This window comes from Passer domesticus, chromosome 9 (genome assembly GCF_036417665.1).
Source record: "Passer domesticus isolate bPasDom1 chromosome 9, bPasDom1.hap1, whole genome shotgun sequence".
NCBI classification, from domain to species: domain Eukaryota; kingdom Metazoa; phylum Chordata; class Aves; order Passeriformes; family Passeridae; genus Passer; species Passer domesticus.
In genome coordinates, this window is record NC_087482.1 from 44990000 (window position 1) to 45009782 (window position 19783).

General features: G+C 47.1%; 1 protein-coding gene and 1 long non-coding RNA gene across 2 annotated transcripts; one reads left to right on the plus strand and one right to left on the minus strand.

The window, feature by feature from the left end:
- Window positions 1-5643: 5643 nt before the first annotated feature.
- Window positions 5644-14260, minus strand: LOC135307405 (uncharacterized). Its single transcript, XR_010368125.1, has 3 exons — window positions 14092-14260; window positions 7039-7141; window positions 5644-6358 (listed from the first exon to the last, which is right to left on the minus strand). It is a non-coding gene; the product is annotated as an uncharacterized LOC135307405 (long non-coding RNA).
- A 1719-nt stretch (window positions 14261-15979) lies between these two features.
- Window positions 15980-18735, plus strand: LOC135308233 (histone-lysine N-methyltransferase SETMAR). The gene is made up of 2 exons (XM_064433142.1): window positions 15980-16099; window positions 17512-18735. Exons 1-2 carry the CDS (start codon window positions 16022-16024, stop codon window positions 18298-18300), a joined length of 867 nt encoding a protein of 288 aa, XP_064289212.1. The 5' UTR covers window positions 15980-16021; the 3' UTR covers window positions 18301-18735.
- The last annotated feature ends 1048 nt before the right edge of the window (window positions 18736-19783 follow it).

Sequence of the window (19783 nt, forward strand, 5' to 3'; positions counted from 1 at the left end):
GGAGAGTTAGAGAAAACTCATTATCACAGAATATGAATTATTACCCACAAGTCTCGTAAGCCACCCCTGCTCTGCCGTGGAGCACACAGGCTCCTTGCACGAGGCTTATTAAAACACAGACTGTGACAGAATGGGGCTAGCTCTTACCTAGGCTGCACAAGATCCACGCATCCCTCTCGAGCACTGAAATTCAACCCGTACTAAAAAGCACATTAGCAAAACACTAAAATTCAGCAAAGTATCTCAGAGGTCAGGTTTTGCCCCGTCATCCCCTTTCTGCTGTTTTTTTTGCTGCTAAACACAGCAAAATCCCAACATGTGCAGGCTCCCAGCTGGCAGCCCAGTGTCCCCAGTCCCTGTCCCAGAGCTTAAGGTCCCTTCCAACCCAAACCACACTAATTATCTGAGATAAAACCTTGGTTTGTTTTTTTCCGACTAAAAGGTCTCTAGCAGATGATATTTAACCACTGAGTTACAAACTTCTGCCTTCTTTTATTTCATGCACGTGAACTACTCTCTTCCCTTTCACACACTGAGAAGTGTTCACTTCTTACTTCCTTTTTATCTCCAGAGCCTCTTCTTCCCCCGGGCATGTTTTTAATGGCCTTACCAAGTAGCTGGTAATTAACTTTTACTCTGGTTTAGTTATTGACCGTTTCCCAGGACAGATTATGCAGAAAAACTCTTCCACCCATAGCGCAGCTCTAGCCAGAGGTAAAACACGGTACCTAGGAACAGAAAAGTATTTTTTTTCTCCCCTTCTGGGAGAGTAAGTAACCATGGATGCACAAGAAACAATGCCTGCAGATAATAAGAAAGTCTCTAGATAATAATGTTTGTCAGGAGAGATTTGCACATTTCTTTGAACTGATATAAATATATCCTGCTAATTATTTGAGAAAAATCTCAGACCTTATCACAGACAGGCAATGCCACGGTTATATTTTTTTCCCTTCAGGTCTAGGTTTTTTTCAAACATATCCCTCAAACTTTCAAGCTGGCTTTTCACAGTTTCCAGACCTTTTAGTAACTTACACTTATGAAAACACTCCTACCCTGGAACACACCAGTACAATTTGTCAAGAAACATCTCCAGATGTGAAGTCCACTGGAATTTTTCCACAAACCAGCCCAGGTCATGTTTTGATTTTGCTGTAAATACTCTCTCTCTTGTTCTTGCTCTGCTTTTCCAGGAAAAGCACAGGGCATTGCTGTTCCTGCTACACCAACACCACACTACTGTAAGTTGTACAAGCAGGAGCCAAACACAGGGAGGTCACCTCAGGGTCTTTTTTCCTTTATAGCCTCTGGAACAGCAATTTAGGGAATGCTCTGCTCAGCAGCTTTTCAGCTGCTGCTTTTCCCTCACCTCTAAAAGGCATAAGGGAGGCAAAATGTCCTAGGAGGGCTTGGAAGCAACACTTCCCCTGGACTGGAGGAACAGCCAAGCTTGAGGTTATCTCCTTTCCAAGAGGAAAAGGGAATAAAACATCGTGCAGCCACCTGCAGACCCCCATTGCACTGTCTGTGTCTCCTCCAGGACACTGCAGCTGAGAGCAGGATCCATGGAACACCCAAACCACCAGGGGAGGTCAGATGGGAACTGCTGGCACCACTTCCCAGCCCGTCCCAGACCCTGGAACTGCAGCAGCTGCCCTCCCCTCAGGGGCAGAGCAGCCTGGCAGAGGTGGCAATGCTCAGATCCACATTGCATTTCTCATTCTTTCAGCAGAGGAGTGATGGAAGTTGATTTGGCTTCAAGTTCCATCAAACTTGAAAGTTCCCAAGCGTGAGCAAGTTGAACTTAGATCCAACAGGGGGAAAATCAGTTTTTCCTTAGAAATGACAGGAAATGTCCAGCACTCAGTACTGCACCATCCCCACCTCACCCACTGACACCACAGGGAAAGGATTCCATGCACAGAGCAGCCCTAATTGTAAGGATTTAAAACAAGAAGTACAGGTGCTTCTTCACTGGCAGGGCAATGCTGGCTAACAGAATTTCAGCCTGCAAATCATGTCACAGGCGATGCCATTATGTTCTCCTGTGCCCCTGCAAGCTGACATATTTCAAAAATAACATGCTTTAAATTGTTCCACACCACCAAATATGCAGAGTAAGCTGAAATTCCAGATGTCTTCACAGAAGCAGAGATACCTTACACACACAGAGAATTCTTTTTTTAAAGCTCAGTGTCTCATTAATTCAATTCCTATTTCATTTAAATGCTTAAGAGTTTTTTGCACATTACAGTACTGAGCACTAGGCTACAAATCTTACTTGATCAAAGTAAAATATCAGCTTATTATTCCACTCAAAATTTAGTGAAACAAAACCAGTGAATCATGGGAAATCATTCACAAACAAGTTTATATGAACATATTTCAATTCCTGTAATTAAACAGCCAACCTGATGCTCCTCAGTGTCAACTGTCACAATTCTCTTTATCTCCGTGAGGAATATTTGGATCACCTGAGATCCATTTCTTTTTATAGAAGCAAGTCACAATCAATGGTAATTAACCAATTAAACAGGTCCAACAACTATTCTGTCACTTGTAAAGAGTCCGAGTGATGACAGAAAATAGGCAACTTGTATCTATTATGAAATAAAGCTCTTTTCCCCATGCTCCAACACACACACACAGACCCTGCCAGCACAGCAAAGCTGCCATCAGAGCCTGACTGCAGCTCCTGCTGCTTCCCTTGGGGAGTGCCTGGCACCCCGGGGATAAAGGCAATCCATTTTCTTTTTTAAAAACATAGCTGGGATTTATTAAACAGCCACAGATCCAATTTGCAGCCTTTAAGGCCAAGAGGTGCCACAGCTCCTGGATTCTGGCTCCCAAGAGCCAGAGTTCACTCCATCCCACAGTAACTCCCTGAGGAAGGGCTGCATTTGTGACAGGGTGAGGGATGCTGGAGCTGAACCTGCCCAAACTGCTGGGTTTGCACTGAAGGAGGCTGGAAATGCAAAACTTCTGGCTGCAGCTCCTGTGAGCAAGGCAGGTCTCATTCCCCCTCTTGTTATCTCTCTCTCCTGCATTAAACAATTTGTGTGCTTTGTTTAGATTGTCAATAGCACTGTGTGCCAGTTGGGATAGAGAAATTTACTTAGAATTTAATTATGTCTCAGAAGCCCCTGGGAAAACAGTGGAAAGTGGGTGTGAGAAGAAGGGAAGCATTGTCAGAGGGGAAAGTTCTAAGCTCCTTTTCTTTAAAAAAAAGTGAATCTTGAATTACTCAGTCAAACTCCTCTACCACGTGTATGTTCTCCTCAGGTGACTGAAATGAAAAAACAACCACAAGAGCATTTTGTGATGCCAGCCTTGTGTCTGTGCTCAGATCCTGGAGTCACTTTGGGAACATCCCTGAGCAGCAGCACCCTCCCTCAGAGCACAGAAGCACAAAGCCAGTGACTCTGTTTGTGATGTGTTCAGTGGATGAACCCCAGAGCCAGGACTGGAGCTGGTGCCCAGTGAAACCCAGCACAAACCAGCAGGGCTGCTCTGCATTCACACTTCCACAATAAAGAGGAGGGAACAAACCCTATGGAGGGCAAGGGTGGGGAGAATAAATCCAACAAACAGCTCAAAGCACTGCTCAGCTCATTATCACAGCCAGGAAAGAAAAGGTATTTAAACCCTAACAGAACACATCCTACATCACACTAAGATTATGCACGAGAACTACAGGAAACACAAAGTTTTGAAATGACATTGTGAAGGTAGAAGACAAGAGCAAACTCTGATAAAAGGCCACAGAATGAAAAAAAAAAAAAAAAAAAGTAGATCCTATGCAAAAAAGTCTTCTGTCTGTGTTACTTTCTGTAAGAATCTTGTCAGAGTCCTTTCCCTGGAAGGAAAGCATCTGTCAGAGCAGGAGAGGAGCCGAGAGCGGCAGATCTGAGTCAGGGGAACAAAGGCAGAGCAGCAGAGTAGAAAGGAGTCAGCAGCCAGTCCCCAGCAGTCTGGCACACAGTAAAACACACCAGCAACCACAGCCTCGGCGAGGGACAGAGCAGGAGCTGCAGAGGAGATGAACAGATGGAAAGACAAAGCCAATCAGGAATCAAAATGCACACTTCCCCACCAGTGGACATTATGCAGGCTTTGGTCCATAACTAGGTCAAGGGATTTTTTTTCTTTACCCCTTAACTGCTGCCTGAAGTAAAAAGTTCTGAAGTGAGAATAGACCCTAAGAAATGCTAAAAATATTCTGAACATGTATGGAAAATAAAGCAATGGATGAATGTACAATATGTAACGTAAACAAATCAGATTTTTGCATAAGATTTAGCTGGGTACAGAACAGAGTACTCCATGAAAATAAGTGGAAGAGGACAAAAAATAGTGATTTTTCAAAATGACTGGAGAGGTTGGGGGTGAATATATATGTATATGCACAATGCTGGCAGATAGCAAAAAGCTCTCAGTAACTACATTCAGTTTTCTTATCATCAGGAACTAATTTTCCCCCTTAAGAGTTTCTCAATACTCAAACTAAATTTGTGACGGTAACAATAATATTCTTCATTCCTTAGAATTCCAGGACCACAGGTTTATGAAGGGATCAACCAAAAACTCAGGAGCAACCCCAGGGGTTGTCCAGGCACGTGCACAAAACTCAGTGACTGCTAAATAATCCATCCCTGGCAGCAAACACTGCCCAGACACCCCAACAAAAGCTTTTCTCTGAGATCATTCAGGCCCTGGCATACGTGCAGATAATCCGAGCAGGGAAGATCCCAAATGCTGAGCACAGTGAATGTGGACTGAGAGGGAACAGGGACTGGGAGCACAGACTGGCCATTGTGCCCCAGGCTCCATGGCCCACCCTTCCCAGGGAACAGGAATTTAGGGGATATTCACTCTGACACCCCCAGAACAGAAATGACAAAGGTGTTGAGTGCTGAAGATGAAGCTGATGCTCTGTAAAACATATTGTGGCCAAAAGGCTGCTGCTGGCAGGGGAAGCACCCCCAGTGCCTGTGCTGAGTTTGGCAGGGGCACAGAGGGAAAGGAGAGCCCAGGGGGGCTGCAGCAGCTCTGGGTGCCTGCTCTAGCTGTGCCTCTCTGGCAAGGAGATCAGGATGCACTCAGAGGAGCTGAGTGCTCTGCCGCGTCCTGCTGGGGCATCTTTGATGAGTCATTTGTCCCCTGGCCCCCTCTCCTCCCGTCCTTCACTCCTCTCCTGGCTGCAATCCTCCTGATGTGGCTCTCCAGTAAAAGCACAGCACGCTGAAGCTGTGCTGGCCTCTGTGACACAGATCAAGGCCAGGCCTCTCTGGACTCCTGCTCAGGGTTTAGCTTCCCACTTTCATGTCCTGTTGGCCAAGAACCAGCCCTTGGGCTCCTGCCAGCCATCTGCACTGGAGCTGAACAGAGACAATCCCACTGAGAGCAGGGCTCCACTCATGGCTTTGGAACAGACACCAGCAAGGACACACGAGTTTAATTTTCAGATGGTTATGAATTTTGTTCACTTATTACACAAGTTATTCCCTCATTTTCCTCAAGTGAAGGTCTTTAGAATGACTGGAGTGTATATTAAAACTTTCAGACCAATTAAATGAAAAAAAAAACAAAGATGTGCACAGGTAAGGAACCTCATATTCACTCAACGAAAATCAGAAAAAGCTATAAAATTGGAATAAGAAATATTTATTCTAGTAATGGAGACTTAGCAAACACTACTAGGTTGTATAAAGACATAGAAAATTTAGACTGAATATTACAAAATTGTCCTGATACAGTGCTGTGATAAACATCCCATGTGAACAGAGGGAGCACAGTCCAGTGTCAAGGGAGCAGCCTCAGATTTCAGCAACAAATGGCACCAAGTGAGGAGTTTTCCCTACTAACACTTGTTTGAAAAGGGACTCTAAGAACATTTCCAGCCTGAACTGAATCCTCTCCCAGAGCTGCAGACCAGCAGTGTCCCGTGTCCCTGGCAGAGGCTGGATTTCCTCGAGCCCAGAACCAGCCACCAAGCCCAAAATTAACCCCATCCCAGCCAAAGCACACATTAAGAAATAAATGTACTCAGCATGCAGGATGGAAGTGAAGCTCCCCAGAGCACTACAAAGCAGATTTTAGACAATTTTTTTAGTTTTGCTTATTTTCTGAACCCATAGCTCGTATGATGTGAACTGATAAATGTCTCTGTGTTCAGGGGAGGGCACCGAGAGCCTCGGCAGGAAGGCTCAGGGGTCCCCAGCCCTCCGAGCTCCTGCAGCAAGCCCAGCTCAAGGAGCAGCATCGCACTGCCATCTCTTGGCGGATGGTAGAGAACAGCCCAAACTTCTGTGCACGAAATGAACAGGAACAAAACATTGCAGCTATAAACGTGTTTCTCCTACAAGCCAAACAAAAACAGATTGGAAGTCTAGTCGAGGAGTCAATATCCACTTTACATCCCTGACTCAATACCTGTACTTAACGTTAGGCACGCTTTAAAAAAACAAACTGAGAAATTAAATACAGTTGAGCCCATTACCCCCTTTTTCTTTTTCATTTTTGTACAAAAGAGTAACTCATTTTTAAAGCCAGCTTACATAGGCAGCACATAACCACTATTCTGAATTCAATATTTCACCCACTTGATTAAGAGTATCAAATTACCCTCAGACTTATGGGCAAAAATATGGCTCAAAGTTCCTTGGTCTTTCAAGTATATAAAGTGACAAATAACCTAAATAGTAGGGAGTTGGGTTTCTTTATTTTCTAAAAACCTTTGTCAAGCCTTTGGAAAAGAGATTCTTTATTCAGCACAGAGCTATAAAATCTAGTTTAAGAGCAAGCCCCTAAAACAATCTGGGGATTTAGTCCTAGTGAAATCCAGTGGCACTTGAGGGACTCTTAAATTTTGTGATTTCTGTAACAATGTGCAAGTCAGCAACCGAAATACACAGCAGAAAGTCTTGGCAGGCCCAGCAGAGCTAACACCCCCAAAGCAGAGGCTCAGGCAGTGGTTTTTAGGGGACAGCAGCCAGAAGCAGTTAAACAAAGCTCCCACAGAGCACCAGGGACATTTACCATTATTCCAGCTGAGTGCACAGAAACAATTTGCAGCAGTTCAACACTGAGCCCATCAAACAGGGCTCTTTGCAATGTTACAACAGAATGACAACAGCAAGATCTGTAAAAAACACCCAGAATTATGAAGTTGCAAACACTGGGAGATAAACAAGGTCACTGCCTACCTCCTCGAGATGCAGCTATATGGATCTGACCTTTCTGTAAAAAGTGGTAATTTCAGTGAAAATAACCTTTCAGCTCCCAGGAAAGGGGAGGAAGTCATGTCTCCTGCCCTGGCAGTTCATGATGAGACTCCCAGCCCTAATTTAAAGGTCACCAGCAATCCTTTGAGAGCAAGATTGCTTTTCACTGTGCCCACGTTTCATGTAACGGGTCAGAGCTGACCAGCCCACAAGCAGGAGCACAGCCCTCCCTCCAGGGCTCATCACCTCCCTGGACACACCAAAACCACAGCAGAATCACCAGCAGGACTGCTGGCACAGAGGATTAATTTGCTGATCTGTATCACAGGAGTTCTACCACTATTCTCACTCTGGTAAGAGAGGAACTGAAGGCCTTGCTATGCAACACTGCTCAAACCCAGCTAATGCTGCACTGAAAGCAGAGCTCCAGATGTTTTCCAAACAGGAACAGCCTTCACTCCCTCCATCTCTGCCTGCTCAGCACTTTGTGGTGGGGGCTGGATGCAAAGGGCACAACTCCTGGAGGACTAATGACCAGGGATCTATTCCTAAAAAGTTAATAAAAAGTTCAATTCCCACCTGGAGGCTGCCCAGAAACACCCTGGGACCCTCCCAGTGCTGGTTTTAGGTCTGATTTGTACAGTCAGGAGCAGCTGCTGGGAGTGCTGGCATGACTGAGCCCTGCCCGTGGCTGGAGGCACAGAGAGCCCATTCCCCTGGCTCCCAGTTCCCCCTGCGTGGTACTGGGAGCCCTCCCAGTTCCCCCCTGCCCTGCCCTGGGAGCCCTCCCAGTTCCCCCCTGCCCTGCCCTGGGAGCCCTCCCAGTTCCCCCTGCCCTGCCCTGGGAGCCCTCCCAGTTCCCCCTGCCCTGCCCTGGGAGCCCTCCCAGTTCCCCCCTGCCCTGCCCTGGGAGCCCTCCCAGCACTGAGAGGTTTCCACAGAACCCCAGAGTGGCTCCATCCATCCCCCCTGCCATGGCAGGGACACCTCCCACTGTCCCAGGTGCTCCAGCCCCAGTGTCCAGCCTGGCCTTGGGCACTGCCAGGGATCCAGGGCAGCCCCAGCTGTGCCAGGGCCTCAGCAGCACAAATTCCTACCTAATACCTCATCTAAACCCACTCTCTGTCAGTTTAGAGCCACCCAGAACCAGGGCTGCATAGAACATTAAGATGAAAATTGAGGGATTACATCAAAATTAATAGCTCTGAAGGGTAATTAATTTTGAAGAAACTCAAATCCTACAGAAGCTTTGTTATTTTTTTTTTCCTTCCTAAATTTTCTTGGAGAAGGAACATTTAGCATTTAAGCATTATACCTTTGAGATGAATTGTATTTAAAGGTTACAGCACAAAACTACATCTCTCAGCCCTATGCAAGATGGTTTATTAATTGCCCTGGATGCACACTCATAAATTTGTTTGGGTAATTTGATGAGGGGAATTGATTTACCATCACAGTGAAATACTACATTAAACACACATAATTCATTCTTTATACAGCTCCTCCCCCCTTAAAAGCATCCTGTCTGCCTGCAGGCCACACTGAATTATTATTCTGTAATCATTAAGTGATTTATTTAACCACAGCACACACAGTTAACATTAATCTGTATTCCTATTCTAGTTTCACCTTTATGTTTTCTGTTGTCCTCCCAACAAGGAAAAATTATGGATTTCATATAAGCCAGAGTACAGTTATGGAGCAGCAAGACAAGATAAGCAACATTTTTATTCTCAAAACGGATCTTTTTCAACAATGCAAATGGAAAAATAATGCAACGTGAAATCTTTTTGAAAGCATAAACACCACAGAATCATCAGTGAAAAATTTGTAATATACTAAGCAAATGTTGCTTGTGGGGAAAACAACCAAACCCTAACCCATTTTTATTACTGTTAAATCATTTAATAAAGGAAAGGCTCAGACCAAGATGCTACCTGTGATCAGAACTAGGAGGACTTTTTGCATGATCCATCATACCTGACCCAACTCAGGCCAAGGAAACCCCTGAAATGAACACTGACATCCCCAAACACGCTCTGAGAGCTGGCAGCAAGGCTGGGAGCAGCAGCACTGCCACCCTGGCACCTCACAGCCACCCTGGGAGCTGCTGCCAGGTGCCACAGCCAGGTCCAACAGGGGACTGAAGTGTCATCTCCCTCAGATGAGGGTCTGTAGTGGTTTTGGTTGGCTAATTTAAGATTTTTTTTTTAACTTTGAGAATTTTTTGGTTAACGTAGTAAAGAATGTGGTGGGTTGGGTGTTGGCTAATCACGAATACACTCACTTTTTGTTTTTAGGAGAAAGTAGATTGAAAACTTGAAGAGGTTATTAAAGAAAATTTCATTAAAAGGAACTAGACAGAAAATAAATTAGTTAAGAATTAAAACAAATGCTTTAGAACACTTCTCCTCCCTCCCATAACTTTGTTTTGTTTTTTTTTGTTTTTTTTTTTACTGACAATGTAAAGAAGCACACAGGGGTCACAGACACAGGCCAGCCTGTCTGGGACACAGCAGAGCTCCAGTGCTGCCCTCAGCCACCCGAGGGGCTGGGGACACTGCAAGCACAGCCTGTGACAATGCAAAAGCCACCAGGGATCCTCTCCCAGCTCCACTTACTCCAGCAGAACCTGCAGCTCTCCCCCTGCCAGCAGCAGCACGCGGAGTGAAGCCACCAAGCAGGGCTGGCAGCAAAGCCTGCTGCATCGCTGAGACATCACTTCAACACTGCCTGCAGTCCCATGGAACTGCCCATTACACATGTAGCCCATAAAAGACTCAAATGGTGTGCAAATCCATCTCCCTCAGGCAGAGGGAAATGCCAGAGGTCACCGGTGTCAGATGGAGTTTGTTCATACAAGGCAGATGGGGAGCACAGAAGGAATTTGATGTGCACTTCAAAGGGAAGGAATTTGTCCAGGCTGGCAGGCACTTCTGTGTCTCACTTGGTAATGAGTTTCTTTTGAAGAAATACTGTTACACAGAAGTCTGCTTAACTAAAAGGCTGTTCTGTGGCTTTCTCTATTAACAAAAATATCAGGAAAGATTCCCTGCAAAGCACCAGCACAGCTTTAGCCAGGAGACGAGGGGTGCATCTAGTCTTGGTAAGTGGCTCACCTGCTGCTGCCAGGCCAAAGTAGGGGTGAATTTAATCACCTGAAATACATCAAGACTAATTTTCACCAAAATACATTACTATTAATGAGGAACCCATTGCATGGTGAGAGTTGAGTTGTTCTCAGTGCTCTAACTTGTTTTGCTTACATCCAAGGATGTGACAAAATGCTGAGTGATAAAACTTTGTTACTCATCTCAAAGTCAAGACTTGGAGTGCCCATGTATTGGCAAAGAGATTTATGGTTCCTATTACCCAATCAATGCTGCAAGAGCACACGGGAAGGGATGAAATGCAGAGCCCTGTGATAACCAAGAGCTCAACCACTGCCTAACTCCTTCCATGTGCCCCTGCGTCAGCTTTCTTATCTGTACAAGAAGGGAAACAAAGTTCATCTCTCTCCGCAAAAGCACTTGGAGATATTTTGATATAAACTGCATTATTCAAACACAGCATTTTCCAAGGTCAGCCCTCTCTGCACAGCTCAGGCACGCTTAAATAAACTGATCTTCAGCTTCTCCTTCCCAGGATTTACACACACCATCACCAGAGCTCTCACTGCAGCCCGCATTTGTGGCATTCACATTTTCTGAAAAATCCCTTCAGCCAGGATTTTTCTCCTGGGAAGCTGAGAAGCTTCAGAGAAAAAGGAAAACAATTATCTGATTTGCTTCTCCTGTGCTGTGCTTCTTTAGCAAGTGGTTGAAGATTGTTTCATTGGATTCTGCTGTGAGTTGTTTTGACTCATTGCCCAATTAGGGCCAAGCTGTGTCAGGACTCCGGAGAGAGTCACAAGTTTTCATTGTTATCTTTTCAGCCTTCTGTCTGTATACTTCCTGTATTCTTTAGTATAGTATTCTTTAATATAATATACCTTCATAGAGTAATAAATTAACCTTCTGAGAACATGGAGTCAGATTCATAATTCCTGCCTTCCACGAGGGTCCCTGGAAATACAACACACATTTCCTTGGGAGGATTTTGGCAGCTCGTTAGCACAGAGCAGGAGCAGGGCTGAGGAACGAGTCCCTCCCCAAGGGACGAGGAATGAGCCCCTCTCCAGCATCACTGGCCAAGCAGCCACACACCCCAAACCCCAACCAGAGAGCACTGCCAGGGACTGCACAGCCTGGAAAGCACAAATGGATCCAGCTGTAGCAGCCAAACCTCAGTTGCCCAGCTAAGCAATTAGCAGCAGGTGTTAATGTGTTTATTACACTTGAATCAGAGAGGATTTGCACCTGTGGTCATCAGGTGTTTGTGGCTGGCTCTGATGCACAAAGAGCACATAATAAAATGACTGCAGGCTGCTCTGAGAATGGTTCAAAAGTGGAAGCACAAATACGTGTTTGAGCTCCCCATTTTGAGTGGCAGACTGAGGCAGGTGGGTGAGCTGCAGTCATCACCTCTATGTGGCAGGCACCTCACACTGACAAAAACCAAAATCTTCATACCTGGTGTCTCCACAATTCCCTGAGCACTTCAGGGCAGGCACTACTATAGCACAGCAGATTGCTCCTGTCCATACATCTGATCTAAACACTCTACAGAACAATTATATCCTACTGTTTCACTGGTAGACCATAAACTGCAAGTGTTCTAATAAACCCAAGCACCTTCTTGCATTATAAGCACTTTTTCAGTGTGGCTGTTTGCCATGAACACACCTGAACAAAGCCCTGCCAGAACGTGGTTTTATCTCACCTGCCCAGCCAACCCCACCTCAGTGTGCAGACACCAGTCTGGACTTGTCCAGCCTTAGAACATTGTCACTTTACTCCATTTAATGGGATATTGACTTTTTATACTTCACTCTCTGCAAATCAATATTCTAATAGACACCAAAAGAGACTGGCAGAAGGATGCAGAGATCCTCCCACCAACCTGATGGAGATGATGATCCATAAATGAAGGTCAAACCAAAGGAAAAGCTCAACCTGACATGAAAAGAGCAGCACAGAGAGAAGAGTCCTTAAATAAGGGAATTTTTATTAAAGTATATAAATTAACTGCAGAGGAAGGAGACACAGCCTAAAGCAGACAGATAAGGCTGTGAGTTTTAACTACCAGGGAATGACAAAGGTCCCTTTGGAATGTCTGTGCTCAGTGCCAGGATTTAGGAAACCCTCAGGAGGCATCTCCAATACACCACACAGGAAATGTGCTGCCTTTTAGTGTAAAGTAGCAACTTCCAATATCTGAATAGGCTGCTCAGAACAAAGTCAAAGAGAAATCATGTGCAGTGGAAAATTAAACACTTAAAAGGGTTACCTTATTCTTTTAGAGATTGGTCCCACAGGAAAGTCAAAGGAAGCCTCCAAACAGACTCCTGAGCAAAATGCTCCTGGTCACTGTCCCTAGGAGAGCCCTGGGACCCCTTGGGGCCAAAATCAGCACAAGAAAGACACAGCTGAGCTGACAGAGAACTGGCAACACTCCCAGCTGGAGAAAGGGCTGCACCAGGTCCCCAGGAGCACTGATGGTGCACCAGAAAAACAAGGAATTCCATGTTTATCACTCAGGATGGTTTTGCTTCCACCACACCAATTTGGAACCTGTGATTCCTGGGCCTTTTGCCTTCCAGAAGAACAGGAAAGTTTTACATCCAGTTTCCTCTAGGCTAGGATTGTACGGGGTTTCTGAGCACAGCTCCCTGAACTGCAGGTGAAGAGCCACAGGCTCACAGCCCCGAGCTCCCCCACCTTGGTACAACACAGCCTCAGCCACCAAAACTCTGAGTGAGGTGAAGACACAAGCTCACAGCTGAGGCAGGGCAAGCCTTCCCAAATTTCAGTGTTCAGAAGAATATTAAGAAATCCAAAACAGTGTAGAGAAGGATCACAAAAATTACTTATGGGAAGAAAGCATTATTTTTATAGGGGGAAACTCAACAGCTTAACACAAATAAGGTAACAAAAGGAATTTGCAGTCCCGTCCCAGGAGCTACAAGAGAAATTCCCAGGTGCCTCAGATCAGCATCACAAAGTTCACCTCCAATCCGTTCTTCCAGCTCCACGTGAAGCTGTTCTTCCACAACAATTTTACACAACAAATGAAAATGAGCTTTCACCCACCCCAGACCTCCCAACACTTTAACCCAGTCACAGTGGAACACAACAGAGCTCTGGGTGAGATAAGCAGGAGGAAAACACTGGATTTTCCGTGACCTTTTGCAGATTCCCAAACCCCTCCCCTGCATATACAAGCAACCTCTACAGCAAAGTAATGACTTGTTACTTCAATCATTCCAAAGTGGTAGGGAATTCCATCTGGCACTATGAAGCAGCTGCCAAATTAGTGTCTTGCTCTAAAGGTCAGCTTGGTAATACCAGAAAGCCTAAACTGAAGCACATTTTAACATCACCAATCAGCATTTCAGCATCTCTCCTGAACTGCTCTGCCTTCCCCACTCTTTGAAGGGCTCTCAGGGTGAGAGCAGCCACCCCAGGGAGGCAGGGCTTGGAGGCACCGTGAGGGGACAAACCCAGGACCACAGGCTGTGTTTAGACCCTTCCACCATTTACATTCCAATCAACTGATTAAACTGATGAAATTCTTCCCCAATATTAGATAGGCCAGACATTGAGAGGCACAGACTTCCAGAAGTGCCTCTTTTGTACCTCCTCTCCTCATACAGCCCCAGTGTAAAAACAATCCTTTCAATTACCCAACAGACAGCACTTTCATTGCCTTACATCAACTCTCTATCCCCATTACCCCCATAAACACAGATTTCACTGTCCAAACTCACCAGCAACTCTCCTGCTGCTGCTCAGCTCCTTTTTCCAGACAGGACACAGGAAACAGAAGCAACAACTGTCCACTTCTTAAATGTTGCAGAAAGAGGAATCAGAAAAGCCAGGTCAATAACTACTCTAAGGAAAAGCAGCCACAAGTACAGACTCCTGGAGGAGCACAGAACATACTCCAAAAGCTTCTGACTCCCAGCTCTGAGGGAGGGCTTATTTGTGGGTGTGCTAATTGAGTTCCAACTGGAAACACCTGGCTCCAACTGGAAACACCTGGCTCCAACTGGAAACACCTGGCCATGCAAAGGGAAAAGCAGGTGAAATGATTTAACAGCTTCAGCTTTGTCAACCTCAAACCCAAAACACCTGAGCTGGGTAAATACAAACGCTAATGGGACCCCCAGCAGGGGAGCACAGCTGGCTTTGTTTTCCCAAGAGGAAGAGATGTGTGAGGTGCTTTAGAAGAATGTCATACATTGCACAGGCAGGACTTCCCCGAGCCAGGTTTGGATGAGGGATTGGGAATAAATTCTTGGTTGTAAAGAGAAGAGGCCCTGGTACAGGTGCCCAGAGCAGCTGGGGCTGCCCCTGGATCCCTGGCAGTGCCCAAGGCCAGGCTGGATGGAGCTCTGAGCAGCCTGGGATGGTGGAAGGTGTCCCTGCCATGGCAGGGGTGGCACTGGGTGGGCTTTAAGGACCCTTCCAACCCAAACTGCGTGTGATCCCAAGCCACAACTTGTTTCTGTGGATTCGTGTCTCCCACCACGCAGAACGCTGATTTTGTCCTGCCAAAAGCCAGAGACCCCAGCTGCTAAAAACAGGAACACACTCCTGGAGCTAAAATGAATTCAGCATTTATTACAACAAGGCCTAAAGCTCAGGGGGTTGAGCAGGAGCGTTCCCATCGAGGACGCTGCAGAGCCGGTGTTGATCTTCTTCCTTTCTTGAGCAGATGTCCCCAGTGTTCCAAGTGGAGCAGCACACGTTCACTGGGTCAGATGCCCCCTTTTACACTGTTTTTTTGTCCCTTTGGGTTGGTTTCTTTTTGCATCCTTCATTTGCATGAAGGTTTAAGGCGCTGGATTGGCCCTTACAGCTCTGCCCAGGCTGGCTCGTTTCACTTGGGGGGATGCACTTTGCTTCGGTGTAAGACGGCACATTCAGTACCGTATTTCTTATAACTACCCTTTTATCCCCTCTTACAATATAACAACCAAGCTTTTTAACAGTACACGCTCAACAATTATTAACCATTTTCTAACCTATACATATGGTTCTAAGCATAACAGTTTCCAGCCTATTTTCGACAACGGCCGTGGCTGTTCCCATGCCCAGGACAGGAGCGTGAGCTTCCCCTGCACGGGGGCTCGGAATCTCATCCGCTCATCAGACACATTAACTTGTTAAAAACAAAAACAAAAAAACCCAAAAAAAACCCAAAAAAAAAAAACCAAAAAAAAAACAAAAAAAAAAACAAAAAAAAAAAACAAAACAAAAAAAAAAAACCTGAACACCTTCAAAATAAGGAAGGATCGATAGCCACCTAAGGAATTAACACAACCCAGTGCTTTGCGATTAATATCGCGCATTGATGCGAGCGCTTCACACGCCTCGGACGAAGCGCAGCGCGATCGGGAGGCGCAGCCGCGAGTACGGAGAAAGGGACCGGGGCTGGTGCCACGGCATTTCCCCGTACCCAGCCGAGGGCGGCTGCACCCCTGGGCCGGGTTGGGATTGGGATTGGGATCGGGATCGGGGTGGGACCGGGCCTGTGAGGAACGGGAGTGGGGCCGGGCCGGGCGGCGGCTCCCCTCACAGCGCCGGCCCCGCCCCCTCGCGGCACTGTCAATCAGTTCCTACCCAATCAGCGAGCGGCATCGCCGCCGCGCAGCCAATGGGCGCGGGGCCGTGGCGGCGGGGGCGGGGCGCGGCATGGCGGAGCTGAGCGGCGGCAGCGAGGCCGTGCCCGTGGCGCTGTGGCCGCCCGGGGAGGCCCCGCCGGCCTTCCAGGTACCGGGACGGGGACACCGGGGCAGGGACACCTCCCTCCGCAGGGACACTCCTTCTGCAGGGACACCTCCCCCCGCAGGCCCCTCCGGCCGGGCCTTGGACGCCGCTGCTTCTCCGGCCAACCCGTGCCTGGGCCTCCCCACCTCACAGGGAAGGGTTTGTCCCTAGTATCGAATCTAAATCTGGTTTTTAGTCTGTACATGTTTCTGCTTGTCCTGTCACTCTAGGATGCCTAGGAATTTGTTTCAGTGGTGTTAGAGTCTATACAAACCAAGTTAGAGAAGCTTCTAATAAACCTTGAGGAAAAATTAAGCTGTGATCCCCGTAGAGCCAAATCTCCCTGAACTGCGTGGTGTGCTCGTATTGTACCGAAAAGGTGGTTGAGGAACATTAAACTTGGTTTTGATTAAAGCCCCGTGACTGAGAAGATGATGCTTGTTAAAAAAAGAAACTTGCAAATGCACTGTCATCTTTCACAACAGCCAGAACTGCCAGGTACGAGCTGCTGTGAAATGTAATATTTAGTGATAGCACATCCTCCAGGCTTCTAAATAAAGCTGAATGCTGAGGAGGGAGTGGAAATACCCCGTGGCTGCCCCTGGACCTTGCTTTCCAAATGTAGCAGTTTCCATCGGGTTCTGTTTTCCATCACTCCCTGGTTCTATAACCATTCACCTGCTGGGGGCATCCGTGTAATTTTGAGGACCTGATTTTCTACCGGAATTAGGAGCAAGTGTGAACACAACAAATTGGGAGAGATAAATTGAAAGTATCTTAATTTTCAACATAATTGTGTGTTTGAAATTTTGTGGCTTGAAGAGCTATAGATTAACCTTAGAAGTAACTTATTGAGCATTTTGAAGTGTGGGGAGAATAAGAATACCTTGATAATTCTGCAAATATATACATCCATAAATTTAGTATATCTAGAAGTGGAAATTGTACATCATAGAGAATAATGAGATTTATTTGTTTTCTGCTCGGCATTTTTTGTGGCCAGGGGGCTATTTTCAGAAATTCAGGCCCTAATGAGAGTGTCAATTGGTTTTTGGTCTATATGGAATATCTGATTTGTATTCTTTTAAACACTCAGACAAGTTTGAGTTGGAAGTTTACAGAAAACCAAAGCGTTCCTGATTTTTGCTCTGGGATCAGCCGTGTGGAGCCATAAATGTCAGTATGGCTGTGGTTTGAAGCAGGGCTGTGCCTGACGCTGTTCTCTCTGCAGTACAGCCCCGAGAGCGTGGCCGTGTGGAGCCATAAATGTCAGTATGGCTGTGGTTTGAAGCAGGGCTGTGCCTGACGCTGTTCTCTCTGCAGTACAGCCCCGAGAGCGTGGCCGTGTGGAGCCATAAATGTCAGTATGGCTGTGGTTTGAAGCAGGGCTGTGCCTGACGCTGTTCTCTCTGCAGTACAGCCCCGAGAGCGTGGCCGGAGCGGACGCAGAGCTCGACCCCACTGCAGTCACCTTCCCGGGCTGCGCCTGCCGCAGCAGCTCCTGCCGCGCTGCCGCCTGCCCCTGCCTGAGCCGCGGCCACAACTACAGCAGCCAGGGCCTGCGGCTGGCCGAGCTGCAGGAGCAGCCCTTCTCCAGCCCCGTGTTCGAGTGCAACAGCCTGTGCTGCTGCGGGGAGGGCTGCCACAACCGGCTGGTGCAGCGGGGGCTGCGGCTGCGGCTGCAGGTGTTCCGCACGCGCAGCAAGGGCTGGGGCGTGCGCGCGCTGCAGCCCATCCCCAGGGGCAGCTTCGTCTGCGAGTACGCTGGGGAGGTGCTGGGCTCTGCCGAGGCTCGCAGGAGAATCCAGGCCCAGAGCCCCCAGGAGCCAAACTACATCATAGCCGTGAGGGAGCACCTGCACGACGGCAGGGTGATGGAGACCTTCGTGGACCCCACGCGCGTGGGGAACGTGGGCAGGTTCCTGAACCACTCGTGCGAGCCCAACCTCTTCATGGTGCCGGTCAGGGTGGACTCCATGGTGCCCAAACTGGCGCTTTTTGCAGCTGTTGATATTTCTGCTGGAGAGGAACTTTCATATGATTACTCTGGAAGATGCTATAATTTCCCAGGAGCCAGCAGAGAAGACAAACCTCTGGAGGAAGGGAACAGCCTGAGGAAACCTTGCTACTGTGGTTCCCGCACGTGTGCTTCCTTCTTGCCTTGGGACAGCTCCCTCTTCTCCACACCAGCGAGTTCTCCGTAGCCTTTCAGCCTTCAACACACCTAAAAATACTGTTTTCTCCAGCAGTTAAACTCATTCTGTTCCAACAAGGAAGCATGTGAGGTTTGAGGAGCAGCAGAGAGACATGGTTTTGAGAACTAATTTTATGGAAAAACCTTTTCAAGGTGGATACTACAAAGGATTATTGGAGCTTTAGGATGTTCCAAAATCAGTGACTAAGCCAGGCCTGGTGTTTCTGTCTGGTTTTCCTCTGACAGCTTGCTGTATGTTAAAGCAGCTCTCTTAGTTTGTACCCTTCAAACAGAATTTGTACCTTTGGCACTTGTACATGGACAGGATGTGATAAAAACAAGGAAAGTCACCGACAGTGGCACAAGAAAATAACACCATGAACCATGACTGTTGCAAGAAGGGTATTGGGTTCTTAAAATCCATTAAATTATTGTTTTTAAATTATTTGCTGGGGTTTTTTTGTTCCACAAAGCACAGTAACTACTAATTATGGATGTAAAAAGGAAAGCGTAGCTGTAGTACTTGGTGTGTCCCTTCTCCAGCTGCAGTGCCATGCCCAAAGCAGCTCTGACTGACTGGCTGCTTCACTCCCATTTAGCTTTGCTGAAGTGGTGCAGGACAGCAGTCTCTGAGGAGCACCACATCCCCTCTTTTCTCATCGCCTCAGCCTCGAGGCTGCTCCATCAGACCTCTGCAATCACAACAAGCAGCACATCTGTTACTCCCAGCACTCAGAACCTGCTCAGGAAGCAAATGCAGCCCCTGCAGCTTGCAGCAGGATGGTGCTGACAGAAAGGAGAAATGCAGAAGTGCATCTGAACAGCAACACATTTGTGTTTTGTGCTGAACAGCTGACAGATGCACGAGGATCTGCTAGCTGATCCATGTTTTCACTACTCCAGGGCCAGGCAGCATTAAGAAGGCCTGGCCTTTCCCAGCACAGGGAGAAGGTCATTCCAACTTTGCATCATCCCTGTCTGCCTCTAACAGCTGTGCAGGGCTTTTCTGAGCACCTCCTTCCCCCAGGCCTGCACTGCCACCTGGGCACATTCTCTAACTGCATCTTCCTCCACTTCCTTTCTGCAAAGATCAAGTTAAGATAGCTTCTCATAGGCTGGTTTTGATACTTAAGATGGACAAACTGCAATGCAGTTTTTAATTTGTGTCACTCTGTGCCATCAGCAGCACAAACCCTCAATTATTCACTCAGTTGGACAGTTGGATCTTCACCTGTTTCCATACCCTTTGGCATAACACACACAAGGGAGTACCTCTCATGGGGATCAGCTGTTCTGCAGCTGATCAGTAACTTCATTTTTAAATTACAGCCAACTTTGATTTGGGCCTCCAAGACTGGTGCCACTGAAGGACTGAGCTGTCACTCCCAGCTCAGTATGCTCCTTCACAAGGAATCCAGGCAAACAGCTGAAAACTGGGAGCTCTCTGTAATCCTGTCTGCTCTCCAGGAGCAGTAATGATATTTAGTATTTGG

Excerpts from the sequence above, each read along its gene's own strand:
- LOC135308233 (XM_064433142.1), top strand. The coding sequence starts at position 16,022 with ATGGCGGAGCTGAGCGGCGGCAGCGAGGCCGTGCCCGTGGCGCTGTGG. Across the intron at positions 16,100-17,511 it reads AGGCCCCGCCGGCCTTCCAG|TACAGCCCCGAGAGCGTGGC; the intron begins GTACCGGGACGG and ends TTCTCTCTGCAG.